The 12517-nt window shown below is 39.0% G+C and overlaps 1 protein-coding gene across 3 annotated transcripts in view; it reads left to right on the top strand.

Moving 5' to 3' along the window:
• The window catches only part of GUCY2C (guanylate cyclase 2C), an 89570-nt gene that overhangs the window by 36410 nt on the left and 40643 nt on the right, over positions 1 to 12517 (top strand). For all 3 annotated transcript variants that reach the window (XM_066264534.1, XM_066264533.1, XM_066264535.1), the window contains one exon: positions 9179 to 9260. In XM_066264534.1, coding sequence (XP_066120631.1) covers positions 9179 to 9260 — 82 coding nt within the window. The remainder of the gene's footprint in view (positions 1 to 9178; positions 9261 to 12517) is intronic.

The raw sequence follows: 12517 nt of genomic DNA, 5'->3' as shown, positions 1-12517 counted from the left end.
TGGGTTGTCTTTGTTCTTCTTTTTCTACTTCCTTAAGGTGTGAAGTTAAGTGGTTTACTTGGGCCGTCTCTTGTTTGTTCATATAGGCCTGAAGTGATATGAACTTCCCTCTTATTACTGCTTTTGCTGCATCCCAGAGATTCTGATATGTCATATTGTCATTTTCATTTGTCTATATATATCTTTTGATCTCTGTGCTTATTTCTTCTTTGACCCACTCATTTTTTAAAAGTATGTTGTTTAGTTTCCACATTTTTGTGGGGTTTCTTAACCTTTTTTTTGCAGTTGAATTCTAGTTTTAAGGCTTTCTAATCAGAAAATATGCTTGGTAGAATTTCAATTTTTCTGAATTTGCTGATGTTATTTTTGTGGCCCAACATATGGTCAATTCTTGAGAATGTTCCATGCACACTAGAGAAAAATATATACATTGTCGCTTTGGGATGAAATGTCCTGAAGATGTCTATAATATCCAATTGCTCTAGTGTTTCATTTAAGGCCAATATATTTTTATTGATTTTCTGTTTGGATGAATGATCTAGAGCCGTCCGCCATCAGATCATGTATTGAGGTCTCCAAGTATGATTTTATTTTTGTCAGTTTTTGTTATTAGGTCAATCAATGGCTGTCTTAAATATTTTGGTGCTCCTTGGTTTGGTATATATATATTAAGAATTGTTATGTCTTCTTGATTCAGTGTCCCCTTAATCATTATAAAATGGATCATTTTTGTCTCTGATTACTTTTGCTGTCTTGTAGTCAGCATTATTAGATATGAGTTTTGCTACACCTGCTTTTTTTTGGATGTTATTTGCTTGGAGTATTGTTTTCCAGCCTTTCACTTTGAATTTGTTTTTATCCTTGTTGCTTAGATGTGTTTCTTGAGGGCAGCATACAGTTGGATTTTCTTTTTTAATTCGTTCTGCTACTCTGTGTCTTTTTATTGGTAAATTTAATTCATTTACATTTAGTGTAATTATTAACACTTGAGGGTTTCCTATTGCTATTTTATAAATTGCTTTCTGTTAGTTTTGTATCTTGTTTGATTCTTCTCTTTTGTTTTTCTATCATTTGTTTTTGTTTGGTTGTAATCCATACTTCTTTTCTCTGTTACTACCTTTTTTAAGTCATGTTCTTCTTTTTTTTTTTTTCTTCTTCTTCATTTTTCTGAAGCTGGAAACAGGGAGAGACAGTCAGACAGACTCCCGCATGCGCCCGACCGGGATCCACCTGGCACGCCCACCAGGGGCGGTGCTCTGCCCCCCAGGGGGCGATGCTCTGCCCATCCTGGGTGTCGCCATATTGCGACCAGAGCCACTCTAGCGCCTGAGGCAGAGGCCACAGAGCCATGCCCAGCACCCGGGCCATCTTTGCTCCAATGGAGCCTTGGCTGCAGGAGGGGAAGAGAGAGACAGAGAGGAAAGCGCGGCGGAGGGGTGGAGAAGCAAATGGGCGCTTCTCCTATGTGCCCTGGCTGGGAATCGAACCCGGGTCCTCCGCACGCTAGGCCGACGCTCTACCACTGAGCCAACTGGCCAGGGCCAAGTCATGTTCTTCTGTGGTGGTTTTTTCAGGAGTGGTTACAATTAAGTAATGAAAAGGGTACCTACCATGTTCATTGTAGTATACTATCTTATGAGTGCTTCTGCACTTTATCGTCCTTTGCTACTGTTAATCTCTGTCCTCTCCCCCTTTTGTTTTTTTGTTTTTGTTGTCACAGTTTAAATTGGTTTTATTGTGTTCTTGGTGGAGATTTTCTTGGGTTTTTTTTTTGTTTTGTTCTTTGTATCTGGTTGGAAACCCTTCCTTACTATTTCCTGAAGTGGGGGTTTTCTGATGATAAATTCCCTCATCTTTTCTGTATCTGTGAATGTTTAATTTCTCCTTTGTATTTGAAGGATAGCTTTAATGGGTATAGTATTCTTGGCTGGAAGTTCCTCTCTTTCAGAACTTTGAATATTGGGGTCTACTCTCTTCTTGCTTGTAGATTTTCTGCTGAGAAATCTGATGATAATCTAATAGGTCTTCCTTTATATGTTGTATTCTTCTTTGCCGTGGCTGCCTTGAGAATTTTTTCTTTGTTGTTGGTTTGTGCCAATTTTATTATATTGCCTTGGAGTAGGTTTGTTTGGGTTAAGAAAATTCAGTGTTCTGTTTGCTTCTTGAATTTGAGGCTTTAATTCTTTCCACGGGCTTGGGAAGTTCTCATCTATTATTTGTTTGAATATGTTATACATTCCATTTTCTCTCTCTTCTCCTTCTGATATACCTATTATTCTTATGTTAGTCTTTTTAATGGAGTCAGACAATTCCTGTAGGGCTTTCTCTTTTTTAAAAAAAAATTTTTTTAATTGATTTTAGAGAGGAGAGGGAAAGACAGAGGAGAGACAGAAGGGGGGGGGGGAGGAGCTGGAAGCATCAACTCCCATATGTGCCTTGACCAGGCAAGCCCAGGGTTTCGAACCGGTGACCTCAGCATTTTCAGGTTAATGCTTTATCCACTGCGCCACCACAGGTCTTTTTAAAATTTTTGAGTCTCGGCCTGACCTGTGGTGGTGCAGTGGATAAAGTGTCGACCTGGAAATGCTGAGGTCGCTGGTTTGAAACCCTGGGCTTGCCTGGTCAAGGCACATATGGGAGTTCATGCTTCCAGCTCCTCCCCCCTTCTCTTTCTCTGTCTTTCTCTCTCTCTCTCTCTCCTCTCTAAAAATGAATAAGTAAATAAATTAATCAAAAAAAATAAAATTTTTGAGTCTCTCTCTTCTCTCTGTTGTGCAAGTTGCTTGTCTTTTATGTCACTAATCCTATCTTCTATCTGGCCTGTTCTATTAGCTAAGCTTGTTACCTCATTGTTCAGTTCATGAATTAAATTTTTCATCTCTGTTTGATTTGTTTTCATAGTTTCAATTTCCTTGGTAATATATTCTTTGTGTTCGTTGAGTTGTTTTTTGAACTCCCTAAATTGCCTTTCTGTGTTTTCTCTATATCTCTGAGTATTTTTAAGATTTCTATTTTAAATTCTCTGTCATTTAACTCCAGGGTTTCCAATCTATTAAATTTTTTCTCCATAGATTTTTCCTCATCTATCTGTGCTACATCACTTTTGTATCCATGATATTCAATTTCCTTTTCCTTAATGGCATCTGAAGGTGGTTTTGTTAATAACACTAATAAGAATTTATAAAGAAGAAAAAGAAAAATTTTTTATTATTTCTTTTTATTCCTTTTTTCCCTTCCTCCTTGAGAAAATACCGTGAAAAAATGTGAATTATATTGTGCTAAATGAAACAAAAACTACCTAAAATGGAGGGCCTGAGTTGGGGAGAAGTGATAAAGGGGCAAAAAAAAAAGAGGTAGGGACCCAGAAAATGCAAAAAAGGAAAAAATTGGGGTCAAGAATAAAATGATTTGCTTGTAAGTGATAGTCGACTAAGAGATATAATGAGAGGGATAAGAAGGAAACAGGAAAAAGGAAAAAAAATTACTATTGTATTAAGTGGAACAAAAACTAGATAGAATGGAGATCCAGGGTTGGGGGGAATGCTAATGAGTTAAAAAGCAAAATAAAAAGCACCCAAAATGCCACAAAGAAAAAATTTGAGTCCCAAATAAAATAATTTGTTTATGAGTGAGGATCAAATGAGAGGAAAACTAAAGGAGAAAAGAATAAACTAAGAGAAAAGGAGAAAAAAGAAAAGAAGAAAAAAGGAAAAAAAGAGAGAGTTAAGGGTTTTGGAATGTTACCCTCATAGAGAGAAAAGAAGAAGAAAAGAAAAAAAAGGAAAATGTAACACTTATGGGTAATGTAGTTAAAGATGAAGAGAAAAGAATAAGATGAGCAGAGAATAAAAGGACCAAGGTGGAAGAAAAATAATAATAAAGACAAGAAGATGAAAGAAAAAAAAAAGTGGAAAAAGTTATAAAGTCTGTGGATTTTTTTTTATTTTGAGAAGTTATCTTCTTCCTTTTTCTTTCCTCTCCCTCTTCCTGGTCAGTGGCTCTGTACCCCAGGCTCTGCCCCTGTGGCACGCTTAGGCAGAGATTTGTAGTTGATGAGTCTCTATGGTGATGTCATATACTAGGCTTCAGTCTTGTTGGTAGTCGGGGCTTGTTAGCATTTGCAGGCTCCAACAATGGGAGAGTCCATTTTCCCAGAGCCTCTCTCTTAGTCTCTCCTTCTTGAATTAGCAGCCTGATGATCCAGCTATGAGGTTGCTGCTGCCTCCACCTGGAGAATAAGAGGCTCAAAGAGCTGGCAAATACCCACTCTATCCCCACTCAGTGCAGGGCTCTGGGTAAGGCTTTGTAAGTCAGAGCCACCAGTGTAATCAGGCAGGGCTGGGAGCCAATTGTTTTCAAGGTGCCTTTCTATGAGCATGGCATGTCCAGTATTCCTCAGCACTCTGTGGGACCACTCTCCCCAGGCTTTTTGCACTTTGTAACTGTTTTGGCTGGGAAGAAGATGCCGTAGTCGCTACCTGTAGAACAGGAGGTCTTAAAAGCTGCCAAGTCCCTCTTTTTAATGTACAGCCCTGAGTATGTAAGCTCTGCCAATCAGAGCCACCAGCTTAAGCAGGTAGGGGGGCGTGTTGACTTCTGTTCATTTCTCCAGGTATATCTAGTTAAATTGGCCTTAGCATTCTGTGGGATTGTTTCCTGCATGCTTCTTCCTTGTTAAAAAGCCTACAGCCTATCCTGTCTAACTTCTGCAGTGTTTTCTGAGGTTTGTTCTGTAGGACTGTGTTTTTCATCCTGTATCGGCTGACAGGAAGTAGCCCCGCCCCTACATGCATAGCAAGAGACACTAAAAAATATCACATCTCTTGCCTTAGATTGCTGATGTGAGAGAGACCTTGTCAATTAGAGCCACATAAGCCAGTTGGGAGGTGAGCAGACTGTGGGTTAAGCTAATTTCAGTGATTGGATCCGCAGATCTGCTCCAGAGACAGATTGCAAACTGCTTGCCCGCCTCTCCCCCTAGTGCTTCTGTATTTTTTCTTCCCCAAGATGTTAGCTTGAATGGCTGGGTGAGGCACCCTGCCCGCCCGGAGAAGTTCGGGCGTAGGGAAGTTCACTTTCGCGCACTCCCTGTGCGCTGTTGGGGATACAGGGATCACACCAAGACTCTGGTCGCAGCCCACGCAGGGGCCTATGACCTTGCCCCTCTGTCCAGGAACATGGGATCTCACTCCCGGGGCGCTAGGAGGAACCTCTCACACACTGTCTGCGCTCTCCCACCAGGATATCAGAGATAATGGCAGCTGCCACTTGCCCGCCTTTGCCGGGTCCAGCGAGGGCGTTAGCTCGTGGGCTAAGTCGCCGCAGGGCACACTCTTTCCTCGGCTTGGACGTCTGTGCACAGCCTGGCTCCTTCCACACTCCCAGCCCCCACTCTCTCTCAGTTCCAAGTGAAAGCAGCCCTTGCTCAGGTTAGTGAGGAAGGCGGAGTGTTCCGTTCTCCATCTTATTTCCTACAGGGTTGATTATATACTTAGTTAATTTTTCGCTCCATCATACCTTCGTGTTCAGTGTGTAGGACTTCCAGATGCTCCAAGGATAGATTTTTCTGTCATTGGTTATAGAACTTGTTGAAATTTTGGGGAGAGGTATCAAGAGCGCTCCTCACAGCGCCATTTCTTGGACGTCACCGATAACATCTTCTTTATCTAATCCTCTATTGAAGGATACTTTAGTTATCTCCATGTCTTGGCTACCATCAATAATGCTGCAATGAACAAAAAGGCATATATCTTTGCAAATAAACGTTTTCAAGGTTTTGTTTTTTTTTTTTTGGTAGATGTCCAGAAGAGGAATTGCTAGGTCATATGGTAACTCTATTCTTAATTTTGGGGGGAATCTCCATACTGTTTTCCACAGTGGCTATATCAGTTAACATTCCCACCAGTAGTAAATGAGAGTTCCTTTTTCTCTACAACCTCTCCAACACTTGTTATTATTTGTCTTATTGATAAATTTTAAAATGGAATAAGAATATATTTCATTTTGCCAGTTGTCAAACAATTTTTAAATAAAATTTAAATACTATTTTAATTAGCATTTAGTATATTTAAAGATTATAGTTATATTTAGTGTAGTGAGATGTTCACGCTATGAGAAGCAGATAGCAACTGAGATGGGTTGAGGACCCAGCAGATGGGACACCCCATATTCCTTCCAACTTATGCTCTGGGTCTGTAGTTTTAGTAAACTGATGAATAGAATTACCTGCCCTGTTAAAATTGTATTTCTCATACTCACTTTTTAAAATAAAATAAACATAAGTATAAGAATTTACTTTAAAATAAGCAAATCTTAACTTGTAATAGTGTACAGATTTTGTAAATATTTTTCAATTACAGTTGACGTACAATATTATGTTAGTTTCAGGTGTCCATCTCATACTCATTTTTGTTTTCTGGCTGGGGGTATGAGAGTGATGGTTGTGGCAGTGTGGTGGTGATGGAAATGGTAATTACATAATAAACAGAATTCACTAAAGTCAGATATGCCCACAATGCAACTCCAATTCCAACCTATTGATGTATTTTTGCCCTGATGAGAATGGAAACCCAGAGCTCACAATGTCCCTGTTAAAACGTTTCCCCTTAGCACAAAACAAGATAAGAAGCAGAGGCAAAGTCATATGTTAGCAAAGCAGAAATCCTTCAAGTTTATCCCTTAGAGAAAGCTAAACCCTCTGCCTCAGAAAAAAAAGAAAAGAAAAAAAATAATTAGTTCATTGGAAGTATATAATGTGATGAAACAAAAACAGTTTAAAAATACATGTGATGGGCCCTCACCAGTTGGTTCAGCAGTAGAGCGTCAGCTGGGTATGTGGAAGTCCTGGGTTTGATTCCTGGCCAAGGCACATAGGAGAGCACCTGTCTGCTTCTCCAACCTTCCCCCTCTCCTTTCTCTCTATCTCTCTCTTCCCTTCCCGCAGCCAAGGCCCCATTGGAACAATGTTGGCCCGGGCACTGAGGACGGCTCCATGGCCTCCACCTCAGGTGCTAGAATGGCTCTGGTTGCAATGAACAATGCCCCAGATGGGTAGAACATCACCCCCTGGTGGGCATGCTGGGTGGATCCTGGTTGGGTGCATGAGGGAGTCTGTCTCTCTGCCACCCTACTTCTCACTTCAAAGAAAAATACATGTGATGTGTGAGGTAAGTTTAATATAGCACAAGAAGTTTTCATTAATATGAATTTGTTTTACATATTTTAACATTCAGCCACTGTTTCCTTGCCTCTTCTCAGACAGAGGAGTGAGGCTCAGTTTTTATTTAGTTATTTATCTCTTCAACCATTTTTTATTGATTCATTACCAGGGGCCAGCTCTACTGCTGGGTGCTAATTGTACCCAGATGAACAGGGAGGAAATGGACCTTGCCCTTATGGGTCTATATTATGGTGCCATGAGAAGAACAGTGTGAGCATGTTAAGGTGCTATTTTAATAATGAGGTCTTGGCATCTCTCACCTTTCCAGGGCCACCTTTATTAATTATGCTTTGAGTGAATAAAAATTCATGCACTTGGTGATAAAACCCAATAGCAGAAACATTCCTAATGAAAAGTGAGTGTACCTGGTCCTGCCTCTGTGCATTCCTGGTCTCTCAGTCACTTCTGCTTTTAGTTCTTTGCCTGTTTTTAAATAGTGTATGTATATTTCTTGATTCATAGGCTTTAGATATTATCTATTTATTTCTTGCATTGTTAAATGAAGATTTTGTGTCTCCACTACTGCTGCTTTTCTGTACCCTCTTTTCAATTTAGTCATCTCTTTTGTCAGTACATTTATATATTGGGTATCTTCGTAATTTTAATTAATATAGATAAGCTTCTAAGGTTGTTTTATCAACTATATGTAAAACTTCTTGCTTCCCAACTTTGTAAGATGAGGTCGTTAATTTTCCCACATTTGTCTTTCAACCTCCTTCTCAGCTCCCAAATTCTCTTGCATTTTTCTTTTGTCGGGGCTGGTAGAATTTTAATCATAATGAAGCATTCTGTCATTTACCTATAAGCTGATATTCTGTAAGTTGAAAACATTTTCATCATTATTATTACTAGTTATATGAAGCCAAACAGCATTCCACAATATCATGTCTTTCTGTATAAGTCCAGTGTCTCCCTTCTGTGCCACACATACAAAACAAACAAACAAACATAACAAAACAAACCCCATGAACTTTTCAAATAAATTCCAAATTCTCACAATCAGGTCAAATTTTACTTTGTTTCATTTGCAGACCTCACCTTCCTTGAACATCTTCCCCTAAAATTTCTGACTGGGTCTCTTTTATTTTTGCTGTAAGAAGAAACACGTATCTTTTACCATATTGCTATTATCTTCCTGCTTCTTACACACTCTTGTCTACTGCTTGCGATCAATCCTATTTTTTTTTCTTCTTCAACCCACTGACTTTTTAATCTAATAGAGACTCATCGTGGCTTAAATGCACTGCAGCTTCCGTGTAGTTTGTTATTGCTGTCGTCCGGCTCAGTTCAGCTTATTCCTCTGCATACTCCGATTCTGCTTCAGTGTTTCTTTGGGTTGGAGCTACATTTTTCTGGGTTCCACTTAACTCTTCTGTGAGTCTCTCACATTACCCCACCACCATGACTGCACCCACTTACTAGTGTTCTAATTAATAAAATTGCTTATATTCTTCATTGACTTCCCACAGTGACCTAGTAGAGCTTGAAAAAACCAGCCAGCAACTCGGTAATTTACTATTCCAGCACCGGCTTACTCTTCTTCTGACTAGTGCTCTGTATTAAAAAAATACTTGTCTCTGTCTTCCTCTTTGAATTCTCTTTTGGTGTATTGGTTTCAAGAACACCAGTGGAGTTCTACCACTAAAATTGTTCATGTGCTGGAAACTATTTTACGTCTTATAACATTTGGCAGTTCTTGTAAGAAAGAAACAAGATATATAAACTATAAGGAGAGCTCAAATTAAACTACTTCTCCTGGGCACATTCCAGACAGTTTTCTTCAGAAACCACGAACAAAGGACTTGTATTATCAATGATGAGATGAGTCACGGATAAATATTTTTTAAAGGGGTCCCTTCCTTTCCCCAATTACATTCCACAACTAGAATTTTTGAAATGTTTTTATTCTCTTTTCAATGAGCCTTACTATGGATTTGTCCCTGTCTTTTTTTGTGACAGGACCTCAAATCTTGATGATCGCAGTCTTCACTCTCACCGGCACTGTGGTGGTGCTCCTGTTCATTGCTTTCCTGGTGCTGAGGTACCTACCGCCCCTCTCCTGCTGTGTTCATCACTGGGGGGGGGGGGCTTCTAATGTCTGTCGGTGATCATGTAGGTAACAAAGAGGTCTCCAGACAGTTGTAAGATCATGAAGGCATTCTGTTTCAATGATGAAATCAAGGGCAGAATATTACTGAGTGGATAGATTGGAGTTTTGGTGTAAAAGACACCTGAACTCAAATCCAAGTTCTGTGACTTATCAGTTGTGGTGTACTAAGCATATTACTTAGCAACTCAAACATATTACTAAGCTTCATTAACATTATCTGTACTCTTTAAGGAGTTGAATTAAAGTATGGATAGTGACAATCATATAGTTGGCATTTTATAAGTGGAAATAGTTACCTTTGCTGCTTTATTGCTATATTGTGGGAAATATCAAAGTTTCTATATTGCATAATGTTTATGCTAGAAGAAGCCTTATAAATCATCTATTCCAAACTTCCTATTTACATGGGGTAAGAGAGGGAGCCATATAACTAAGGGAGAATCACATCTCTAGGTAGTATGTAGAGCCAAAACTAACATTCAGGCCTTCTGACCAGCAGTTCCATGATCGTTCTACTTAACTTGGACATATGAAGTGCCTAGCATAGTGCCGGAGACATAGTGTGTACTCAGGAGTATTTGTAGTATATATAAATTAATGAATGAAAACCACACAACATCTTAATCTGTATGTATGTTAAACACACAGAACTTTCTATCCTATGACATTATAAGGGTCACTCCACTTCCTAACCAAATCAGACAACAATTTTCTCTATACATCATATGTTTTGGTCTGTGTCACTATACTTTCTCATAATGAGAGTCCAGCCAGCACCAAGAAAGGAAGTAGGTTATTCTCTTCAGTCTGAAAGTTTCTCCAATTCTGTGTTGCTTAGAAATTTAAGAGATAATCTACAGTGTGTGGTGACCATTCAGTTGAGAGTGACCACAAATCAAAATTTGGAAAAAGTAAATCCAGTCAATAGTAGGGTCACAGATGTGACCTGGAAACCAAGTGTAAGTAGGTATCGGCTTAAGATAAGGGTAGATCACAAGGTAGGAGACAGCAGCAGGTGTAAATAGGCATTTTCCATTTTCTCTAAGCATGAGAGGCAGAGATAGGGCTTCCAAATAGCTATAGTAATAGTGTGTCCATGAGCTTCCTAATAGCTATAGTAATAGTGTGTCCATGGGCTTCCTAATAGCTATAGTAATAGTGTGTCCATGGGCTTCCTAATAGCTATAGTAATAGTGTGTCCATGGGCTTCCTAATAGCTATAGTAATAGTGTGTCCATGGGCTTCCTAATAGCTATAGTAATAGTGTGTCCATGGGCTACCTATTAGCTATAGTAATAGTATGTCCATGGGCTTCCTAATAGCTATAGTAATAGTGTGTCCATGGGCTTCCTAATAGCTATAGTAATAGTGTGTCCATGGACTTCCTAATAGCTATAGTAATAGTGTGTCCATGGGCTTCCTAATAGCTATAGTAATAGTGTGTCCATAGGCTTCTAATAGCTATAGTAATAGTGTGTCCATGCGCTTCCTAATAGCTATAGTAATAGCGTGTCCATGGGCTTCCTAATAGCTATAGTAATAGCGTGTTCATGGGCTACCTAATAGCTATACTAATAGTGTGTCCATGGGCTACCTAATAGCTATAGTAATAGTGTGTCCATGGGCTTCCTAATAGCTATAGTAATAGTGTGTCCATGGGCTTCCTAATAGCTATAGTAATAGTGTGTCCATGGGCTTCCTAATAGCTATAGTAATAGTGTGTCCATGGGCTACCTAATAGCTATAGTAATAGTGTGTCCATGGGCTTCCTAATAGCTATAGTAATAGTGTGTCCATGGGCTTCCTAATAGCTATAGTAATAGTGTGTCCATGGGCTCCCTAATAGCTATAGTAATAGTGTGTCCATGGGCTACCTAATAGCTATAGTAATAGTATGTCCATGGGCTACCTAATAGCTATAGTAATAGTGTGTCCATGGGCTACCTAATAGCTATAGTAATAGTGTGTCCATGGGCTTCCTAATAGCTATAGTAATAGTGTGTCCATGGGCTACCTAATAGCTATAGTAATAGTGTGTCCATGGGCTACCTAATAGCTATAGTAATAGTGTGTCCATGGGCTTCCTAATAGCTATAGTAATAGTGTGTCCATGGGCTACCTAATAGCTATAGTAATAGTGTGTCCATGGGCTTCCTAATAGCTATAGTAATAGTGTGTCCATGGGCTACCTAATAGCTATAGTAATAGTGTGTCCATGGGCTACCTAATAGCTATAGTAATAGTGTGTCCATGGGCTACCTAATAGCTATAGTAATAGTGTGTCCATGGGCTTCCTAATAGCTATAGTAATAGTGTGTCCATGGGCTACCTAATAGCTATAGTAATAGTGTGTCCATGGGCTTCCTAATAGCTATAGTAATAGTGTGTCCATGGGCTTCCTAATAGCTATAGTAATAGTGTGTCCATGGGCTTCCTAATAGCTATAGTAATAGTGTGTCCATGGGCTTCCTAATAACTATAGTAATAGTGTGTCCATTAGGAAATTTGAAATACAGATGTTAGTTTTCTAGCTTTCCATTACGATAGCCTCTACAAGAAAAGCAGCGACAATTTATGGCATCCCTTAATCCTATATGAATGACAGTTGGCCCTGTTGAGTCCCAAGAGTTTCCTGGGGTAGACAGATGAAAGCTTGGTAACCTTCAAGGCCTTGATAGTTATCCTACTTTTCTTTGAGTCTTAGAGTCACAATTATTGGTCAATAATGTGCTATTTTATATGTATTTAATAGGAAATTACTCAGAATTAAATGGAAGCTTTAGGAAGGGAATAGTAATTTCTGTTTAAGGCACATTAAGAAAGGTATCATGAATGACCTTGAGAAGGTGAGTAGGACTTTATCAAATGACCACAAGCAAAGGCAAATTCATGGCCATATAAATAGGTCAGTGGAGAAGAATATAGATTCTAGAATCAGACACAAACAAGCATGAGAATTTGGAATATTTTAGAGGTGACATTACAAGTCATTTGGGAAGTGACATTGGGCAGTAGGATTCCAACATGAAAAAATTAAATAAAACACTACCTGAAACAATATACAGAGATGAAGTCAATTCTATATAGATTTTTAATTAGATAAGGACCAAAATGTGAAAATCAAACTTCAAAACTTAGAACAAAATTAATAAGAAATGATTTTATGATCTCAGGTTAGGAAAGTATTT

Source organism: Saccopteryx bilineata, chromosome 1, assembly GCF_036850765.1.
Source record: "Saccopteryx bilineata isolate mSacBil1 chromosome 1, mSacBil1_pri_phased_curated, whole genome shotgun sequence".
In the NCBI taxonomy this organism is placed as follows: domain Eukaryota; kingdom Metazoa; phylum Chordata; class Mammalia; order Chiroptera; family Emballonuridae; genus Saccopteryx; species Saccopteryx bilineata.
Note: the sequence above shows the minus strand (reverse complement) of the source record. Positions and strands in the feature narration are given on the sequence as shown.